At 36.0% G+C, this 20,081-nt stretch overlaps 2 protein-coding genes across 6 annotated transcripts; both read left to right on the top strand.

Moving 5' to 3' along the window:
- The first annotated feature begins 623 nt into the window (after nt 1–623).
- Nucleotides 624–2,060, top strand: LOC108330903 (uncharacterized). The gene is made up of 2 exons (XM_017565501.2): nt 624–1,053; nt 1,125–2,060. The coding sequence occupies exons 1-2, from the start codon at nt 851–853 to the stop codon at nt 1,564–1,566; spliced, it is 645 nt and encodes a 214-aa protein (XP_017420990.1). The 5' UTR covers nt 624–850; the 3' UTR covers nt 1,567–2,060.
- Nucleotides 2,061–5,460: 3,400 nt separating this feature from the next.
- On the top strand, nt 5,461–19,100 carry LOC108330853 (CRAL-TRIO domain-containing protein C3H8.02). 5 transcript variants are annotated; one of them, XM_017565443.2, is made up of 7 exons: nt 5,461–5,732; nt 15,327–15,462; nt 15,627–15,779; nt 16,295–16,441; nt 17,079–17,231; nt 17,379–17,501; nt 18,661–19,100. In XM_017565443.2, the coding sequence occupies exons 1-7, from the start codon at nt 5,728–5,730 to the stop codon at nt 18,736–18,738; spliced, it is 795 nt and encodes a 264-aa protein (XP_017420932.1). In that variant the 5' UTR covers nt 5,461–5,727; the 3' UTR covers nt 18,739–19,100. The 5 variants fall into 5 exon arrangements, 4 of the variants coding, with proteins under 4 accessions (XP_017420932.1, XP_017420926.1, XP_017420946.1 ...); XM_017565437.2 differs by having other exon boundaries at nt 15,321–15,462; XM_017565457.2 differs by having other exon boundaries at nt 5,462–5,725; nt 15,317–15,462.
- The last annotated feature ends 981 nt before the right edge of the window (nt 19,101–20,081 follow it).

Raw genomic sequence — 20,081 nt, 5'->3', positions numbered from 1 at the left:
CTATGGAAACAAGTTTGAAGTTGGTTAAAGAATCCAGAGATAAGAAAGTTGACAACACGACTTACAAGCAAGCTGAGGAAAGTTTAATGTACTTAAGAATGACAAGACTAAACATAATGAATGTCATAAGTATTATTATCAAATACATGGAATGTTCGAAAGAGATATTGTGAGAAAAAGAATTTTTCTTTACTTAAAAGAGACTATTGAATATGACTTATTCTATCAAAAGAATAAAAAATTATATTTATTTAGTTTCATTATGCAAGTGAATTTTGTGATAAAAAGAACATAATATATTCATTATGGATTCAACAACCATTGTTAAAGAAGACACTCTGTTGTAATTGTTTTTCTAGATAGAAATCATTCTTATGTCTTACTTTAGATTATACTTTACAATCATACAAATTAATTCTAATATATAACTCTTTATATATTTCACTGTTCAATTCCACTATCATAAAAAAAATCCATATGTAACAAAATAAACTATTTTTCAATAATCAACTTTAGTATCTCACTCTAAAACACGAAAGTATACACTTAATATTTTATAATAGTAATCTTTTCTGCTAGTTTTCTTTACAAACTGTGTAGCTGTTACTTGTCTTTTACTTGCCTAGTTTTTCACCCTCTCTTATCCAAACTCTCTGGCGCTGAAGACAAATAATTCTGATTGATATTGAAATCTGCAATTCGGTATACAATCACTAGAAATCAGAATCAGAAGAAGAATAAAACAATTGTCACAAAAGTCAACGGCTAAGAGCCTTGATAAAATCACAGAAGAGGTATATTGAGAAAAAGAGGAAGGAAATAGCAAGAGAGAAGGGGGAAGGAAAGGAGAATGAAGAAGGGAATAACACTACTAACCATAACAGTGATCGCGATATGTTTGGCTATGGTTAGCAGTGCGCCGGAGTCCCCACCATACACTGTGGTACACTCGCAGTCCGATTTCGAGATCAGGCTCTATGGAACCTCCGTTTGGATGTCTGCTCCCGCTCTCGACATTTCCTTCGAGAAAGCCTCCTGGGACGGTTTTCACAGGTAATTCTTCTTTACCCCCCACAATAACTAACTGATAACTAACCAACTAACCCGATTTTACTATCTCCCAGGTTGTTCCAGTTTACTGAAGGCGCCAACCTCAATTTCTCACGAATCCCAATGACCGTTCCCGTCTTGACCACCACCGTTCCCGGAGCCGGTCCCCTCAAGTCCCAAGGCTACTACGTTAGTTTATACTTACCCGTTAAGTTCCAAGGAAACCCACCCCTGCCGCTTCCAGAACTCAATATCAGGCCCTATGAATTCACCACCCACTGCGTTGCGGTTAGAAAGTTCTCTGGATTCGCCAATGATGAGAGGATTGTCAAGGAGGCGGAAAAGCTTGCCACCAGCCTCAGTCGCTCTCCCTGGGCGCAGTCCAAGACTCGCCGTGGTTACTCGATCGCGCAGTACAATACTCCCATCCGAATTGTGAATCGCAAAAACGAGGTCTGGGTGGACATTGATGCTCCTCAATTAGGCTGTGAATCGGTTGGTATTTCCACGTATTGATGGAAGGGGTATGGAAGAATGGTTCGGTACTTGTGAAGGTGTTCTTGCCTGCTTCTTGTACAGGTCTGTCTGATGTGTGATATATGTTCATATTGTTTAACTGTCATGAAACATAGACTTGTGTTGTGTCTGTGAATAATAGGTTGCGTGAGATTTCTCACACGATCATGTCTATGGACAACAGATCGACTCGCTTGCACTGTGTCAGTTATGTTATGATGGGATCTGTAGAAGAAAAACGTCACTTTCTTTCCTCTTTCAACTAATCAATTGTTAAACTCAGTGACAGTGATTATTGGAGGAGTGTCGGAAAAGATGAGAAGTTGGGGAAATAGCTTATGAGCACTAATGAAAGGAAACACTTTGTAATTATTAGAACATAAAGGGACAATCTTAGTTGAGTTTGTTTAGGAGTTTAGCTTAGAGAACATTGGAATTTTATAACGTTTTTATTTTTACACTTTATAAACTAACTTGAATCAAGACTTTCTATATGATTAATTCTAGTCATTGAAAACAAGTTAGGTTGCATGGATTGATTTTTCTACTTGTTTTTTTATCTTCCACACCGTCACTTTTAGCTTAGAAATTCAATGCTGTCAAATTGGTGCTATCTAAAGAAAATAATTTAGACCAAAAAGTTGGTTTGGGTTGAGGCATTAGGATTAACATATCGAGTCACAACTTTTCATGATCCATTTTAAGGACTTTTTCCTAAATTTCAGCCCAGGGTCTGCCACCAGCCATTGTGGAGGCACTTTCTGTATCATATGCAATTGTCAAGTTGTCTAAAATAAGTATAGCAGTGTCTGCAAGGTTACTTGCAGAGATTACATAAACAGAACCTGTAACAACTACTCCCCTCTTCATGTTTTAGACTGATACACCTCTACCATAAAAAAAAAAAAGTGCACTTGATCTGTATGTTAGTCTTAATCATCAGAGGTAATATAGTTGCAGTTACAGATACCAACATTTCAGAGATTTACATTTGTTTGGTATCGAATTTTCAAAGATAGAGGATTCAAGTATTCACTCTGATGACTTTAGAAGAACAGTTATGAGCCACGGATTAGCCACCAAACCAAACTGCTCATTTCTTTGTTCAGTGATTGCTTGCTTAATCTAACATTTTCTGTGCTGAAATTGCTATTGTAATTTTCAATTAACACGTCTTTTACATGCTTAAAGAAAGCGGGGAAAGAAATTATTAAAAGCACAATGGAAACAAAAATGAATTAACTTGGCAAATTAACTTAAACTTAAGAGAAAAGTCAAATTTAAAATAATAGTTCATCAGGTCAAAACTTAAATAGTAATTCAAGGGATTAATGTTACTCAATGTAAAACTCTTAATAGAGACAGTTTATTGCTCAAAAACCAGAACAATTAGTAGTTACTTGCAGTGTTGTTAGAAGGCTCCAAAGCCTCTTTTACTTAAGTTTTATTGCAATATGAATGTGACAATTGTTTGTAAATTCTCTTTGCTTACGCTACCTACGTATGACACACGGAGTGCAATATGACATTTTCATTTTATTTTAAGCTGAGATTTTTACGACCAAAAATACAGGTTATAAATGGTTCATATATAGACTAAATACGCAAGATTCTATTTCAACATAAATCACACTTTTAAATGTGTTCAAAATTTCCAGTCTTTTTTTCTTGGAAAATCAATGTTTCAAAGTAATATTTTTGATAAAATAGATATAAAATTTATCAGTATCAAAGATGAGGTGGTTCTCTCAAATTTGAGAAAAATAAATTTTATACTCTTTATTTATTTATGTCATTAACGTGTTCTCCTAAATAATATATTTCTTTCCTTTCTCTTTGTTGTTTTTCATTTTTCTAACAATCGATTAAACAATTATTTACTTATTTTCTTTTATTTATCTTTCTTTCTTAAACCAAACAAAACATTAATCATATACAAATAAAATGTATTCAAAATTTCCTGTATAATTGTTGAATGTCCAGAGTCTTAAAAATAAGAAAAAAAAATGAAATAATTGACCTACTTGGAGACGACTCCTAACTTTCTTTTGCTTACGTGATAAGACAAATAAACAAATGAATAAAGAAAATTAATAAGTCAGATAAATTTTAATTGAGATTTCGATAAATTAGTTAAAAATATTTCATGAATATATAACATGTTAAAATTTATTTAAAAATAATATTTATCTATGATCTAAGTTCCAAAAAAATTATTAAAATTATTCATTCACAATTTTTTCATGAATATATGGTCAATCCAAAAGAAAACATTACTTCATTTTGTACAATAAATGGTGTCAGACATATAAATTTTCTTTTTGATATATTTATAAAATTAAATTATTTAAGTGGTTATTATATTTAATGACATTACAATAGCTCATTGAATAGTTTTCAACTAATAGAAATTTCTTGTTTTTATAATGGTCGAATACATCCATCCATTATAGCATCAGCCACTTTCACGAGAAACAAGTGACTATCTAGTTAATATACTTTATAATAAACTAGTAATCAATAAAAGTCGTTATATGTTTATTATCTTTATTAGTTTTTTTTATTGTTACAGAGAATTATATTAATTTAAAAAACGATAAATTTAATAAATAATCATTAAAGATAAATAGTAAAATAATTATTTTAATTTAAAAAACAATTTAACTTAAGTAAATGATCACTAAAAAGATAAAAGTTATAAGATAGTTATTTTAGTTTAAAATTTTTAAAATATAATTATTTGAGGAGTAAAATTGAAAAAAATCGTGTATAAAAAAAGTCTTCTTTAATAATATAGATAATAAAAGATATATATTCATATTAGTTTTACATTTTATAATTTTATTATTTTTTATTTTCAAAGGTATAATTTTACAATTGCAGATAATATATTTGTAAAAACTTAAAATATTTTTTTAAATTAAAAATTAAGAAAGATTTAATTATGAAAGTTAGTTGAATTATTGTTGTTTCATTATCTTCGATTTTAAAAATATTAACAGAAAAGTATTCTTTTAGTTATTAAATAAATTGAATATATATATATATATATATATATATATATATATATATATATATATATATATATATATATAAAATAAACTATTGATAAACCCATGAAAGGCCCATACTAACTCGGGCGCTAATATAAGTGTGCAAAATGATTTATGAATGATAATTAAATTTAGGTTTGGTTGAATCTTTAATTTATTTGATGATATATTTTATGTGGTGTATGTGTTTATGTGAAAGGATATATATGAAAGAAAAAATAGGTGTTAGTATTTTGGCTTGTTTTGCTCTTTAAATGGTCTGGGAACACTTTTTTTTAGAGACACTACAAAAAATAAGAAGAAATGTGCAAGAAGATAATTACTTACGGAAATTTACAAATCAAAGATAATCATTTTAATTTTATTTCAATTAATGGCTTAAATTAACAATATTTTAATTTAGTTTCATAGATTATCAAAATTATATTATTTTTTTTTATAGACATAATATTTATAGAGTTTATAACTATACAATGTTGTTAGTGTAATTTGTATATTCTTGACTAATAAAAAAATATTGCGATTAAGATTTTTAAGACGGTTATTATCCGATTGAATGAATTATCATATACAAAAAATTAATGTTTGTGCAACCTTATATTTATCATTATTAATTAATCGACCACAGTTATCTAATATTTATATAAAATAAATAACAATTAATGAAACGATTGATGTGATTTTATTTTATTTTTTTATGGTATATTCTCACTTGATAACTGGCACTACTAGTAAGAAGCATCTTTCTTAAAGTAGGGTTCATGTGAAACTATACATTTATTTAGTAATATCTATTTTGAATTGGAATCTTAATATTTAAACAACACATTACACATCTGACTAAAACGATTCAAGCCATACTTGACTACTACGAATAATAAAATTATTCTTATCCACTTTTAACATCCATTTTCGTTCTCCCTCTCCGATCCGAAACCCATCGCCTCTAACTCTATCAGATCTCTCTTTCTAAACCTCACTCAACACCTTCCGGGAAATTCCCCTAACCTATTGAACGTATATTCATCTCCTTTTATCTTTCCTTTTCTTCGCAGCTTTCTGCAATTGCTTCGCTAGGGTTTCTCCGAGGCCACGGATTTTCCACTGTATGCGGTACACTTTCGTTTCCACTTCCAACTCTAATTCATCCGCGATTGATTACGGGGAAAGGAAGGAAAAAACACGTATTTCGTGGGGGATTAGAACTGGCATTTTTGCAACTGTAACTTTAACTGCTGTGGGATTTTATATGCATTGTTTTTTTTTTCTTCTATTGCGGGATATTAAATGGGGCGGTGTAAAATATGTTTTTGTCGCGAAAGTGTATTTTGTACAATCGTTTGTTTGTATATATTTTTTATTTTGAGGAATATAATGATTAAATGCCTTTTTATGGCGATTGTGCCTGTGAACCTCGTTTGGACCGTTTTCTCGGTTTTTGAAGATGTTGCGCATGTGTGATTTTTGGGCGTAACTTGCCTGTGATAGCATTGTTTAGGAGCGCTCGTTGTTGAAAGTTTGTGTTCCTCTTGTTACATCTGCTTTTGGATCTCTGGTTTGCTGATAAGATAACTACTATGGAATTGGCGCATGATTTGCTGTGGTGAAATTGATTTGTTAATGGGCTTTTGGAATGTTATCTTATAGGCTTGGTATGGACACATGGTTGTGTTGGGAGTATCAAGGGGGAGGTTTTTGACCGGGGAGTCAATGAGCAATGAGATGTGAGTCCAACCTTATAAGAGATTGACACCACTCTTTATCCAAAACCTTAAGGTAATGAGTTAATGGGTCTTCCCACTTATAAACCACTCTACTTTCTCATTTCTCTCCAATGTGGGACTTAGACTCACACTTGGATTCCCAACAATCTCCCCCTCAAGGGTGAGTCATTGGTACACTCCCTCTAGAACTCCCCCTTCAGCGGAAGCATCCCTTTCAACCACGAGTAGCCCTCTATACCGTCGTTCATCTTAACGGGTCTCACTTTCCTGGACCCTTGCCAGGAAGACTTTCGATATAGGGATCATTACCCTCGTCTGAGCCTTGGTCACCAACACCAACCATCGGCTCTGATACCACTGTTAGGAGTATCAAGGGGGAGGTTTTTGACCGGGGAGTCAATGAGCAATGAGATGTGAGTCCAACCTTATAAGAGATTGACACCAATCTTTACTCAAAACCTTAAGACAATGAGTTAATGGGTCTTCCCACTTATAAACCACTCTACTTTCTCATTTCTCTCCAATATGGGACTTAGACTCACACTTAGATTCCCAACAATTGTTGGGTATCAGTCATACAACACAAGCACACTAGGCAAAAATGGAAATTTTATACTAATGGAAGAAATTACAACACTCTCTTCCTTTACACTCATAATTTCTCAATTGCTTAAAGAAGCAAGAGAAGATAGAAAGAAGAGAAGAAGATGGGATGAGGAAAGGGGAACCTTAACCTCTCTTTTATAACCAAAGGAGGAAGTCCCTTACAATGTTTTACTAGATGTGGGACTTCTCTCCTTCACAATCTCCCACTTGAAGATTTTGATTAAACTAATCAAATCTTCACACCATATTTGCCATCCATGTTGCTTATGTTTCCAATAGGCCGTAATAGGATCGAGTCTTTCTAAACTTGTCAGTATTAACCGGCTTTGTCATGACATTTGCTAGGTTTTCATCTGTGTGAATCTTTTGCATATCAACACTTCTTTCTTCCATTACTTCTCTCACAAAGTGATACCTTATTCCTATGTGCTTTGTCCTGGAATGAAAGGCTGGATTCTTTGCAATGTGCAAAGCACTTTGACTATCACAATACACAACAATTTGTTGTTGCTTGTGCCCAAGTTTCTCCTTTATCCTTTTAATCCAAATAGCTTCCTTACATGCTTGAGTGGCTGCCATGTATTCAGCTTCTGTAGTAGACAGAGCTACAACATCTTGTAACTTGGATAACCAACTTATAGCTCCTCCAGCAATTGTAAACACATAGCCAGTAGTAGATTTCCTTTTATCCAGATCACCTGCAAAATCTGAATCAACATAGCCTCTGACAATTGATTCTGATCCTTTATAACATAATGCAAGGTTTGAGGTTCCTTTGATGTATCTAAGGATCCTCTTAACAGTATTCCAGTGCTCTCCACCAAAATTTCCCATGAATCTACTAACCACTCCCACTGCTTGAGCAATGTCCGGTCTTGTACAAATCATGGCATACATGAGGCTTCCTACTGCTGATGCATACGGTACACGAGACATTTCCATCCTCTCTGCTTCACTGCTAGGTCTCATACTTGAGGATAACTTACAGTTGATAGGAAGAGGGGTAGAAATTGGCTTGCAATCTTGCATGTTGAAGCGTCACAAGATCTTCAATAAATAATTCTTCTGTGAAAGCCAAATCTTCCTATCTTTTCTGTCTCGGTGAATTTGCATCCCTAAAATCTTGTTTGCCGATCCCAAGTCCTTCATATCAAACTCCCTAGCCAACTGTGCCTTCAGTTCTTGGATTAGAGCTTTGTTGGGGCCTACCACCAACATGTCATCCACATACAACAATAAAATGATAAAATCATTTTCTGTAAACCTATTGTAATAAGTACAATGGTCTGAACTTAGTCTGTTGTATCCGAGGCTAATGATGAAGGAATCAAATCTCTTATACCAACACCTTGGCGCCTGCTTTAGACCGTATAGAGATTTGTTCAACCTGCAAACCAAGTTTTCTTGTTTTTCAAAGCCTTCTGGTTGGAGCATATATATTTCCTCTTCAAGTTTTCCATGAAGGAAAGCAGTCTTTACATCCAATTGCTCTAGATGTAAATCAAATGCAGCACACATTGCAAGGACAATTCTGATCGTTGTTAGTCTAACAACTGGGGAGAAAATCTCGTTAAAATCAATGCCTTCTTTCTGAGCATATCCTTTAACAACTAATCTAGCACGATATCTTTCCACTTGATCATTGCCATCTTTCTTGATCTTATAAACCCATTTGCAACCAATGGCTTTTCGACCCTTTGGAAGTTCCACAAGATTCCATGTCTTGTTTCTATGAAGAGCTTCAATTTCTTCTTGCATTGCAGCCATCCACAGAGAAGCATCTGAACTAGTCACGGCCTCTTGAAAAATTGAAGGTTCTCCTTCTTCACTTAGGAGACAATACGCATCATGACTTGTCATCACATATTGTGAATGCCAAGATGGTTTGACTTTTTCTCTTGTTGTACGTCGGAGTTCTCCATCACCAACTTCATTTGGTTCATGTTCTTCTTGCTCCTCTTCTGAATCAGAAGAACTTTCCAAAGGCTTCTTCTCTATCTGTACTATAACTTTGTCCTTCTTCTCGCTGTCATTTGTCTGCTTACTTTGAGTTCATTTTCTGCAAAGACTACATCTCTGCTAACAATAACTTTATGGGCAGTAGGATCCCACAAACGATACCCCTTTACATTGTCAGCATAACCCAAGAATATGCATTTCCTGGATTTTGGATCCAACTTTGTTCTTTCTTGGGAGTTGTACATCACGTACACAGGACAACCAAATATACGTAAGGATGAATAATTAGCTGCTTTGCCATTCCACATCTCCATTGGAGTTTTCAGCTCAATAGCAGTTGATGGTGACCTATTTATCAAGTAACAAGCAGTTTTAACTGCTTCTGCCCAAAAGGATTTAGCTACACCCGCAGTTTGCAACATAGCTCGTGTTCTTTCTAGAAGAGTTCTGTTCATCCGCTCTGCTACACCATTTTGTTGCGGTGTGTGTGGTACTGAAAATTGTTTGACAATACCTTCTTTCTTGCAGAATTCTTGAAAATCTCCATCTACATATTCTCCTCCGTTATCTGATCTCAAGCACTTAATTCTTTTTCCAGTTTCAAGTTCTATTTGTGCTTTGAATTCCTTGAATTGAGCAAACACATGGGACTTTTTCTTGATAGGATACACCCATAATCTTCTGGAGTAATCATCAATAAATGATACAAAGTATTTTGCTCCTCCAATGGATAGTTCTAGTGATTCCCACACATCAGAATGGATCAAGTCCAGTATATGTTTACTTTTGGTAATCGTTCTAGCAAACTTCAACCTATGTTGCTTGCTTGTTACACAATGCTCACAGAAAGGTGAATCAACCTTCTTGAGCCCGGGTATGAGATTACGTTCCGCAAGAATTTGCAATCCTCGTTCTGACATATGCCCAAGTCTACGATGCCACATTAGTACCGCTTCTTCTTGGCTTGTCGATGCAACCGTTGCGTTGGCTTCTTGCAAAGTATCTCCCATAAGCACATATAAGTTTGCCATGATTTTCTCAGCTTTCATGACTACCAAATTTCCCCTTACTGCCTTCAAGATCCTTCCTTCAATATGGATCTTACATCCGAGGTCATCTAGTTGCCCTATAGACAAAAGATTCTTCTTCAAGTCTTTCACATGTCTTACACCTTGAATTGTGCGAACGGTACCATCATACATCTTTATTTTGATTGCACCAATTCCAGCAATTTCCAATGCATGGTCATTTCCCATGAATACAGATCCACCTGAGATAGGCTCATAAGTGTGAAACCAGTTCCGGTGAGGAGTCATGTGCCACGTTGCTCCTGAATCCATTATCCATCTATCATGACATTTCTTTTCATCATTAGAATTGATTGCTGCTTCGCTAACGAGGATTTCTCCGTCTTCTGCGGTATTTGCAACACAACCTTGTGAGGTTGATGCTTCATTTTTCCTCTTCCAACACTCTTTCTTTGTGTGCCCTTTCTTGCCACAATAGTAGCATTTGTATTTGAAATTCTTCTTACTTTGTGAGCTTGACCTGTCGTTGTTTTTACTCCCACTCGAACCACGTTCCATTGATATTCCTCTTCTCATCATTAATGCTTCTGCTTGTTTTGAAGTTTCCGTTCTATCCACTTTGTTTTTCCGCCTGTATTCTTCTTCAAGAATAGTTCCGGCAACATCTTCAAAGTATAGACGCCCTTCAATATTATTATTCGTAACGTTGATGATGAGCTGGTCATACGAGTCTGGTAAGCTTTGAAGTAGAAGCTCTGCACGCTTATTTTCAATTATGTTGAAATCTGCTGCTGATAATTGGGCAAACAAGGTGTTGAGGTGGTTTATATGGTCCGTCACCGAAGTGGACTCACTCATCCGAAGTGTGTAGAGTTTCCTCTTCAAGAATATTCTTGTGTGAAGAGACTTCACCTCATAATTTTATGAGGGCATCCCAAATCTCCTTTGCTGTATTTTTCTCCGCCACGCTAGATAATACTGAGTCTGCCATTGTTAGGTGCAAATTTGCGATAGCGTTGTTGTCAATTTCTTTCCACTTTTGATTCGTCATTTCTACGGGTTTTTCTTCAATTGCATCTATGCAATTGTCTTTTCTCAGAATTGCCTTCATCTTTAATTTCCACAACGAGAAATTATTCCCGTTAAACTTCTCTATCTCATATTTTGTTGTCATGGTTTTTAGAACTGGCTTATGCACTTCTCACTATGAATAGTATTGTCTACTGGAACAACACAGGTAGACAGTGAAGTAAAGCACCAAGAAGTTCCTAGGAAAGAGAGGTGGGTCACAAACGGACACTCTTAAGTACCAAGTCTTTCCTAGCCAGAACTTTCCCAGACAGCACTTTCACACTACCAAACGTTTTCAGTAATAACTCTTTTCTGATGCGGAAGATCGGATTAAACCGCAACCACAGAGCATACTCAGAATTTTACCAACACTATTCTAATGACAATAGCAGCGAAATACAAACCTATAGCTCTGATACCACTGTTGGGTATCATTCATACAGCACAAGCACACAACTAAAATAGAGAAGAGAAAATATTGATAATAGGCAAAAAGGAAATTTTATACTAGTGGAAGAAATTTACAGCACCTCTCTCTTTCTCTAAAGAATTTCTCAAAATTATGAGAATACAAGAAAGGAGAGAATGAGATATATAACAAAGGGCGCAAGGGGTTTCTTTTATAGCCACCAAGCCATGCTCCTTTACAAGTTCCCACCAATGTGGGACTTCATTTCTCACAATCTTCCACTTGAAGATTTTGATGAAACTAATCAAATCTCCCCACCATCTTTGCCTTCGTGTTGCTTGTTCTTCTGATAAACTTCAGTAGAATCGAATTTACGTAAATCTGTCAATAACCTTTGACACCAAATTCTGATTCTCTGAAACGCAATGCAACACCTGATCAATATTTTACTGCTCTCCACCTAAATCTGCCACGAACCTACTAACCACTCCCACTGCTTGTGCAATGTCTGGTCTTGTACGCATCATAGCAATTATAAGGCTGTACAAGACCAGACATTGCACAAGCAGTGGGAGTGGTTAGTAGGTTCGTGGCATGTTTAGGTGGAGAGCAGTAAAATATTGATCAGGTGTTGCATTGCGTTTCAGAGAATCAGAATTTGGTGTCAAAGGTTATTGACAGATTTACGTAAATTCGATTCTACTGAAGTTGAACAGAAGAACAAGCAACACGAAGGCAAAGATGGTGTGAAGATTTGATTAGTTTCATCAAAATCTTCAAGTGGGAGATTATGAGAAATGAAGTCCCACATTGGTGGGAACTTGTAAAGGGGTATGGCTTGGTGGCTATAAAAGAAACCCCTTGCCCCCTTTGTTATATATCCCATTCTCTCCTTTCTTGTATTCTCATAATTTTGAGAAGTTCTTTAGAGAAAGAGAGAGGTGCTGTAAATTTCTTCCACTAGTATAAAATTTCCTTTTTGCCTATTATCAATATTTTCTCTTCTCTATTTTAGTTGTGTGTGCTTGTGTTGTATGAATGATACCCAACAGTGGTATCAGAGCTATAGGTTTGTATTCCGCTGCTATTGTCATTAGAATAGTGTTGGTAAAATTCTGAGTATGCTCTGTGGTTGCGGTTTAATCCGATCTTCCGCATCAGAAAAGAGTTATTACTGAAAACGTTTGGTAGTGTGAAAGTGCTGTCTGGGAAAGTTCTGGCTAGGAAAGACTTGGTACTTAAGAGTGTCCGTTTGTGACCCACCTCTCTTTTCTGGGAACTTCTTGGTGCTTTACTTCACGGTCTACCTGTGTTGTTCCAGTAGACAATACTATTCATAGTGAGAAGTGCATAAGCCGGTTCTTAAAAACCATGACAACAAAATACGAGATAGAGAGGTTCAACGGCAACAATTTCGCATTGTGGAAATTGAAGATGAAGGCAATTTTGAAAAAGGACAATTGCATAGCTGCAATTGAAGGAAAACCCGCAGAAATGACAGAGCAGAAGTGGAAAGAAATTGACAACAACGCCATCGCGAATTTGCACCTATCAATGGCAGATTCAGTGTTATCCAGTGTGGCGGAGAAAGAAACAGCAAGGGAGATTTGGGATGCCCTCATAAAACTATATGAAGTGAAGTCTCTTCACACAAGAATATTCTTGAAGAGGAAACTCTACACTCTCCAGATGAGTGAGTCTACAACGGTGACGGACCACATCAACCATCTAAACACTTTGTTTGCCCAACTATCAGTGGCTGATTTCAACATAGTTGAAAATGAACGCACGGAGCTTCTACTGCAGAGTTTACCCGACTCGTATGATCAACTCATCATGAATATTACGAATAATAATATTGAAGGTTGTTTACACTTTGAGGATGTTGCCGGAGCAATTCTTGAAGAAGAATCCAGGCGAAGGAACAAAGAAGACATGCTGGAAAGTTCAAAGCAAACACAAGCTTTGGTGATGATGAGAGGAAAATCAACGAAATATGGGTCTAGTGGGAGTCAGTCCCATGATATATCTCAAATGCTACAATTGTGGTAAGAGGGGGCATGTCAAGAAAGAATGTTGGCACGAGAAGAGTGGAAGAAAGAACTCTGAGGCATCCTCACAAGGTTGTATGGCAAATACCTCAGAGGATGAAGATATTATGTGAGAAAGAAGGGAGATCTGGTAAGTCATAAAAGCTCAGAAGATCATGGCATATGCTTATGGGAGATACGTTGCAAAAGGCTAATGCAATGGTTACATCGACAAGTCAAGAAGAAGCGGTGTTGACGTGACATCGTACTTGGACAAATGTCAAAGTGAAGTTTGCAAGGTAGAACGTAATCTGTACCCGGGCTTAAACATAGATCAGGGTTTGCTAGTTTGACTACCAGAAAAGAAAACACAAGAAGACTTGGTTCATTCTGATGTAAGGGAATCACCGGAGTTATTCCTAGGAGAAGCAAAGTTTATTCCAGGTGTTTGAGTGTATTACATCAAGAGGAAGTCAAATGTGTTGTTACCAGTTCAAGAAAACCAAAGCACGAGCTTGAAATTGGGGAAAGAATTAAGTGCTTGGGCTATGCTAACAATGTGAAGGGGTATTGCCTGTGAGTTCCACCGCTCACAAGGTTATTGTTAAACAAGAATGAAATGATGCTCTAACCAGAAGGCTTTGAAGAACAAGAAAACTTGGTTTGCAGGTTGAACAAATCTCTATACGGTCTAAAGCAGGCGCCAAGGTGTTGGTATAAGAGATTTGATTCCTTCATCATTAGCCTCGGATACAACAGACTAAGTTCAGACCATTGTACTTATTACAATAGGTTTACAGAAAATGATTTTATCATTTTATTGTTGTATGTGGATGACATGTTGGTGGTAGGCCCCAACAAAGCTCTAATCCAAGAACTGAAGGCACAGTTGGCTAGGGAGTTTGATATGAAGGACTTGGGACCGGCAAACAAGATTTTAGGGATGCAAATTCACCGAGACAGAAAAGATAGGAAGATTTGGCTTTCACAGAAGAATTATTTATTGAAGATCTTGCGACGCTTCAACATGCAAGATTTCAAGCCAATTTCTACCCCACTTCCTATCAACTGTAAGTTATCCTCAAGTATGAGACCTAGCAGTGAAGCAGAGAGGATGGAAATGTCTCGTGTACCGTATGCATCAGCAGTAGGAAGCCTCATGTATGCCATGATTTGTACAAGACCGGACATTGCTCAAGCAGTGGGAGTGGTTAGTAGATTCATGGGACATTTTGGTGGAGAGCACTGGAATACTGTTAAGAGGATCCTTAGATACATCAAAGGAACCTCAAACGTTGCATTATGTTATAAAGGATCAGAATCAATTGTCAGAGGCTATGTTGATTCAGATTTTGCAGGTGATCTGGATAAAAGGAAATCTACTACTGGCTATGTGTTTACAATTGCTGGAGGAGCTATAAGTTGGTTATCCAAGTTACAAGATGTTGTAGCTCTGTCTACTGAGTGTAAAGGAAGAGAGTGTTGTAATTTGTGAGTTGTGATTGTAAAAAAGGTTATACCTATGTTTGTCAAGTGGTGCTATAAAAAAATAGTGAGTGATCATGATCAGAAGAAAAAGCTGTTTTGTATTGGTTGATTCATTGCATGAAGATCAGGTCCTTTTTGTAGTTGTTTCAACTTTGAATATAGCAGTGTGATATTGAACTGGTGGAAAATATGATTGGAAACCCTTAATACAGCATTTCTACACGAGGTGGATGGGCTAACTGCAAATATGGATATTATTTCATTTGATTGTCCGATTGAGTAAAATGAAAAGTTATAATTGTTTATTGGAAATTTGATTGTTGATACACATGTATTTTGCTGCTATTTTATTGGCAAAAATAATTGACGGATCCTTTGATAGTAAGGAACAGCACGGAATTGATAGACATGCGTACCCTATACCCAACCGTCGCTGCTCCTCTTTCTCTTTCAAACTTTTCCTTTAGGACCAATTTCCTTGTTCGATGCAGTAACCTTCACTCGCAACCGCAACTCGACACGCGCAAGGTAACCACTTCTTTCTCAATCTTCCATCCACAGCATTTCACACTTTCTTCTCTTTAAGTGCACAATAACAGTTTAATGCTCGCTCAAATTCAAATGCATAATTTTTAGTTTAGCGCATATCTTCTCATGTTCATTACTATCTTAATTAAAAAAGAAAATTGCAGTTAGTTCTTTCAGTGAAGGAAAAGCTTGAAAAAGAACACCATAGCCTCCCTGTTGGAAGAAATGGAAGGGATGACGAAGATATGATACTGTGGTTTCTCAAAGATCGCAAGTTTTCTGTTGAAGATGCTATTTCCAAGTTGACTAAAGCGATTGTATCCTTCTCGTGATTGTATCAATGTCCAATTTTATTCATAACGCATCACCACCGTTGTTTCAGGAGTGGGGTAAGCGAATTTGACAAATTTTATTTTCTACTTGCATGTGTAATTTGATCTGTCCGAAAATGAGCCTTGTTGACGTGTTCAATGTGGACTATAAACTTGTGTTTTGCTCTGATGTCTTTTGACCATGGTGTGCTTTGAGCAATTGAGGTCCAAGGTCTTTTGAGTTCGGCTAACGCTCCAGCCAGGTTGACACGTCATGGCGATGGATGTATACTTGTAAAAGCCGCTCATACTTTCCGGTCATTAAGGAACCTACTGTGTCAATAAGCAATCCTTTGTCAACACCCACCAGGGTGAAATCCAAGTTAAGAGGTCACCTCGAACATGTCAATTAGATCCATTTTCGATATATCTGAACTAATCTTGTTCGTATTAATGGGATTAACTTTCTTTCAAATTTATGCCTACTACTCATCTTGTTGCTTTGCTTTCTACTCTATAAGAAATGGCGTCAAGATTTTGAGGTGTCTAAATTGACCGATGAAACTGTTAAAGATGCTGCTCAAACTGGAAAAGGATATGTACACGACTTTCTAGATATTAATGATAGACCTGTGCTTGTGGTGGTTGGATCAAAGCATATTCCTCTGGTAAGAGTAGAAGTGGTAGTTGTTAGTATTTTATTGTGCTTTATTGCTTTGTATTTCTTGTTATTGTTATATTCCGTGAAATAAAACCGACTTGAGAAAATGTTAATACTGGCATGCAGCGAAAATTTGCTTTGCAGTGAAAGATATGTTTCAATTTTCTGAGGATAATAATTAAGAGTTTGACGTTGTGCTCTGATTTGCGTTTGAACACCTATTTAGTTTAGAACGCTAATGACCATAGAGACAGGGACTGATGTTGCAAATTCACTAGAATGTGGGAAATGAGTAAAACAAACACACTCCCTAACCTCACCAACTTCCCTGCCATGCTTCCCCTCTTTCTGCTTCTAGGACCTCATCACTCTCAATTGATACTTCTACTCTGTATCATAGATGTTAAATTTGGGGAATTAATGTGATTGCCTAATTTGGTACAAATTTCTGGTTGTAAGTATATGCAGCTTGATGTCACTGGAATAACTGAGGTCAACTTTTGTCAATTATCTCACTTTCTGCATTACATATTACATACTGTACTTTACTTTTTTAGTTTATGTATATACCTCAGATATAACTGGCAGCCTCGTGACCTTTGGATAATTATTTGTGACAATGTGGACAAATAATTATGTCACAGGCACTGGACCCTGCAGATGATGAGAGGCTGTGCGTTTTCTTAATTGAGAAGGCATTGAGTAAGCTTCCAACCGGGAAAGAAAAACTACTTGGAATAGTAGATCTCAGAGGCTTCAGAACAGAAAATGCTGATCTTAAATTCTTGACTTTCTTGGTAATAGTTTTTAATATTTGCCAAACATAATTCAGTTAAGAAGTCTGAATCATCATCACCTAATGTAGTTTGAACTGTAGTGCCTCACTAGAAAGAAATTTTGGAAAGAGCAGCACAACAGCTAATATATTTCTTTATTTTTGGCAGTTTGATGTATTTTATTATTACTATCCGAAGCGATTGGATCAAGTACTATTTGTGGATGCACCTTTTGTTTTTAAGCCAATTTGGCAGCTAGCCAAACCCTTGTTAAAATCATATGCTTCCCTGGTAAGTGATTCTTGTCTTAAATGCCTGTTTTTAATATGAAAAGAGTTGCTTTTCCCTTTATGTTTAAGGGCTGAGTGCTTGAGATGGCTTGAGTTTTCTGAAGGGTTACCCCGTAGTATAACCTGACCCTATGTGTTGAAACTCAAAATTTGAGGGGGAAAAAGGGAGTTATCTGGTGGAAACTGTGGGCTTGGACCAATAGGGTTTGTGGTGAACCTTACTCATTTTTGTGAATTTCTTTGGAATGTGATCTGGTTTACTGGGTCCTAAGATAAGATAAAAATTAATGTTGTTCATTGTAATTTGATCTAATATCACAGAAATAGGAGGCAATTGCCTGCTGAAGAGTAGCTATAGTGGTTGTAGCTGACCATGCGTTTCACCTTCTCAATCTGAGGTTGAGGGCTCCTGTCTTAGACCCTTCCCTTTAGGTTCAGTCAGTTCGGCGTGATTTTCGCCAGGGGTGTAGTGACAATGTGTAGGTGATTGGGTAGAGTTGCTGGATTAGAGGCCAGGAATATTGCCTCCCGAGAATAATGAGAGAAAAGAGATGAATGATACTTTCTGTTCATTCGTCATAATTCATTACGGCGGGTTATATATAAGGGAAAATAACCAACAGCATAACAAAAAGTAAAGGAATGCAATAGCAAATGCGTAACAGAAAATAGAGGAATGTAATAACAAACATAACAATAGCCCATAGCGGATTGACACCACAGCACTGAATATCTTTGCCAGATTTGAGGAATCCTGAGTGCACATAGGTATCCCAATCTAAGGGATGTTTATTGCTGTTTTTAGGCTTGATATCCTCCTCACTAATAAACCCAACTTCAGATGTAGCTTCTGTAATGACTGGATCAATTGGTACTGGGCTGCTGCGGTTCATAGAACAATGTTCCCATCCAGGAGTTCCCTCGTTTCTTTGGGATGACGATTGTGTAATTGACTTTAGGTTGTGATTAAGTCAACTAGCTGAATGTAATTGGGCTTACGTGATATGGGATGTAAGATTGTTGGCTCATATTTTTAAGTTAAACAAACCATAATGATTAATTTCAGCACTGTTTGGCGTTAGATATCAACTCTTTGTGCTGCTCCATCATCATTTTCTTCTAATTCTTTCTTCTCCTGCCTCCCCCCTTTTATTTTACAGGTAAGATTTTGCTCTGCAGAAACTGTTAGGAAGGAATATTTTACAGAAGAAACTTTGCCACCAAACTTCAGAGATTGAAAATTGGATGGAATAAAAAATTGCAACCAAAGTTGCAAACACACTCGTATTAAGCGCGTTTATCTTGGGACTTAGAAGAAACACAACATTTATTTCGTCAAAAACTTAGAAGAGCTAAAGGAAGGAATTTGATAAAAGCAGTGCTGATATAGGCACCCTTAATGTTAAAAGCTTAAAGTAGCTAAAGAAAGGAATTTAAGAAAAACAGTGCTGATAGTAGGAATATGAAACCAAAAGAAAAAAAAATCGTTTTCAGTTAATTACTTCCGTTTTGGAATTGTCATATGTTCTGACTAATTTCTGTTGTACAAGCGGTACAAACTTGTGTTTTAAATGCATATTATTTTCTCTTTTTTGGGTCATTTCAATACTTCTAAATATTGGACGTAACCCGTCATACAATTGTATAATTGTTTAGTATAATATTTAGTCCTAAAGAAATAAAAGAGAGGGGAAAGAAATCTAATTTAAAAGTCTGTCTTTTCCATTTTCCTGTCAATAATTTATAGATATTTTAGAGGATTTACTCGCAATACTTCTAAAATTGGCCAATTAAGAAATATCTCACTTAAATAAAATTACATTTATGCTATACTGATCAGACATTATAAACAACGATACTAGCAATGCATTTAAATAATATTGAATATAAAATTGTCCATCCAAATCATACAATATCAAGGATTAAGAGGAATTTCCTTAATATCAGTATCTGGCCTCAATGAAATTTAGTTCATCACGCAATGAACTGATCATATAATGAAAACGGCTGATAAAGAAGCTCTTGATCACAATAAGATCAATAGTAAAGGAGGAAATCTTTACAATACTCATTACTGTGTCGTAGGAAAACAATCTCGAAGTGCCTTCCCTACACGCCTAATGCTTTGAGTTTGAGGTTCTTTTCTTTGAGGAAAGTGGTCCACTAAACTGGTTTATGATCTATTTCTTCAAAGACAAGATGCTGAGGTAACTTCTTCCTGTAGGTGAGGAATGTTCCACCATAAGCTACAGCTTTCACGGTTAGATAAGTTTGTATTTTTTTTTAGTGGGAAGGATTGTTAGTAGATAATGATTGTTATTTTTCTTATTTTCAGGAGTTAGTTCAGATTTTTTTTTTCTTTTCCATTACTCTTTTATCATGTTGGGTTAATGTAAGCCTGTTTAAAGAGTTTATTTCCTAATAAATAAACAAGCAAGAGAGTATTTTCAATTTTTTTCTATTTTTCATAAAATTTGTCACTTTTAATGTGGTATCATAGCTCGATTCATAGAGAGGAGGGTGAGATAGAGAATAAAACTGGGTTGAAGCAACAAATTTGGGAGGGGAATGCAGTAGCACA

Source organism: Vigna angularis, chromosome 1 (assembly GCF_016808095.1).
Source record: "Vigna angularis cultivar LongXiaoDou No.4 chromosome 1, ASM1680809v1, whole genome shotgun sequence".
In the NCBI taxonomy this organism is placed as follows: domain Eukaryota; kingdom Viridiplantae; phylum Streptophyta; class Magnoliopsida; order Fabales; family Fabaceae; genus Vigna; species Vigna angularis.
Note: the sequence above shows the minus strand (reverse complement) of the source record. Positions and strands in the feature narration are given on the sequence as shown.

What these genes read in the sequence shown, in the direction of transcription:
- LOC108330903 (XM_017565501.2), top strand. Translation starts at nt 851, where the DNA reads ATGAAGAAGGGAATAACACTACTAACCATAACAGTGATCGCGATATGT. An exon ending in TCCTGGGACGGTTTTCACAG is followed by an intron (nt 1,054 to 1,124) that starts GTAATTCTTCTT and finishes ACTATCTCCCAG; the next exon opens with GTTGTTCCAGTTTACTGAAG.
- LOC108330853 (XM_017565437.2), top strand. An exon ending in CGCAACTCGACACGCGCAAG is followed by an intron (nt 15,463 to 15,626) that starts GTAACCACTTCT and finishes AGAAAATTGCAG; the next exon opens with TTAGTTCTTTCAGTGAAGGA. An exon ending in TTAAATTCTTGACTTTCTTG is followed by an intron (nt 17,232 to 17,378) that starts GTAATAGTTTTT and finishes TATTTTTGGCAG; the next exon opens with TTTGATGTATTTTATTATTA.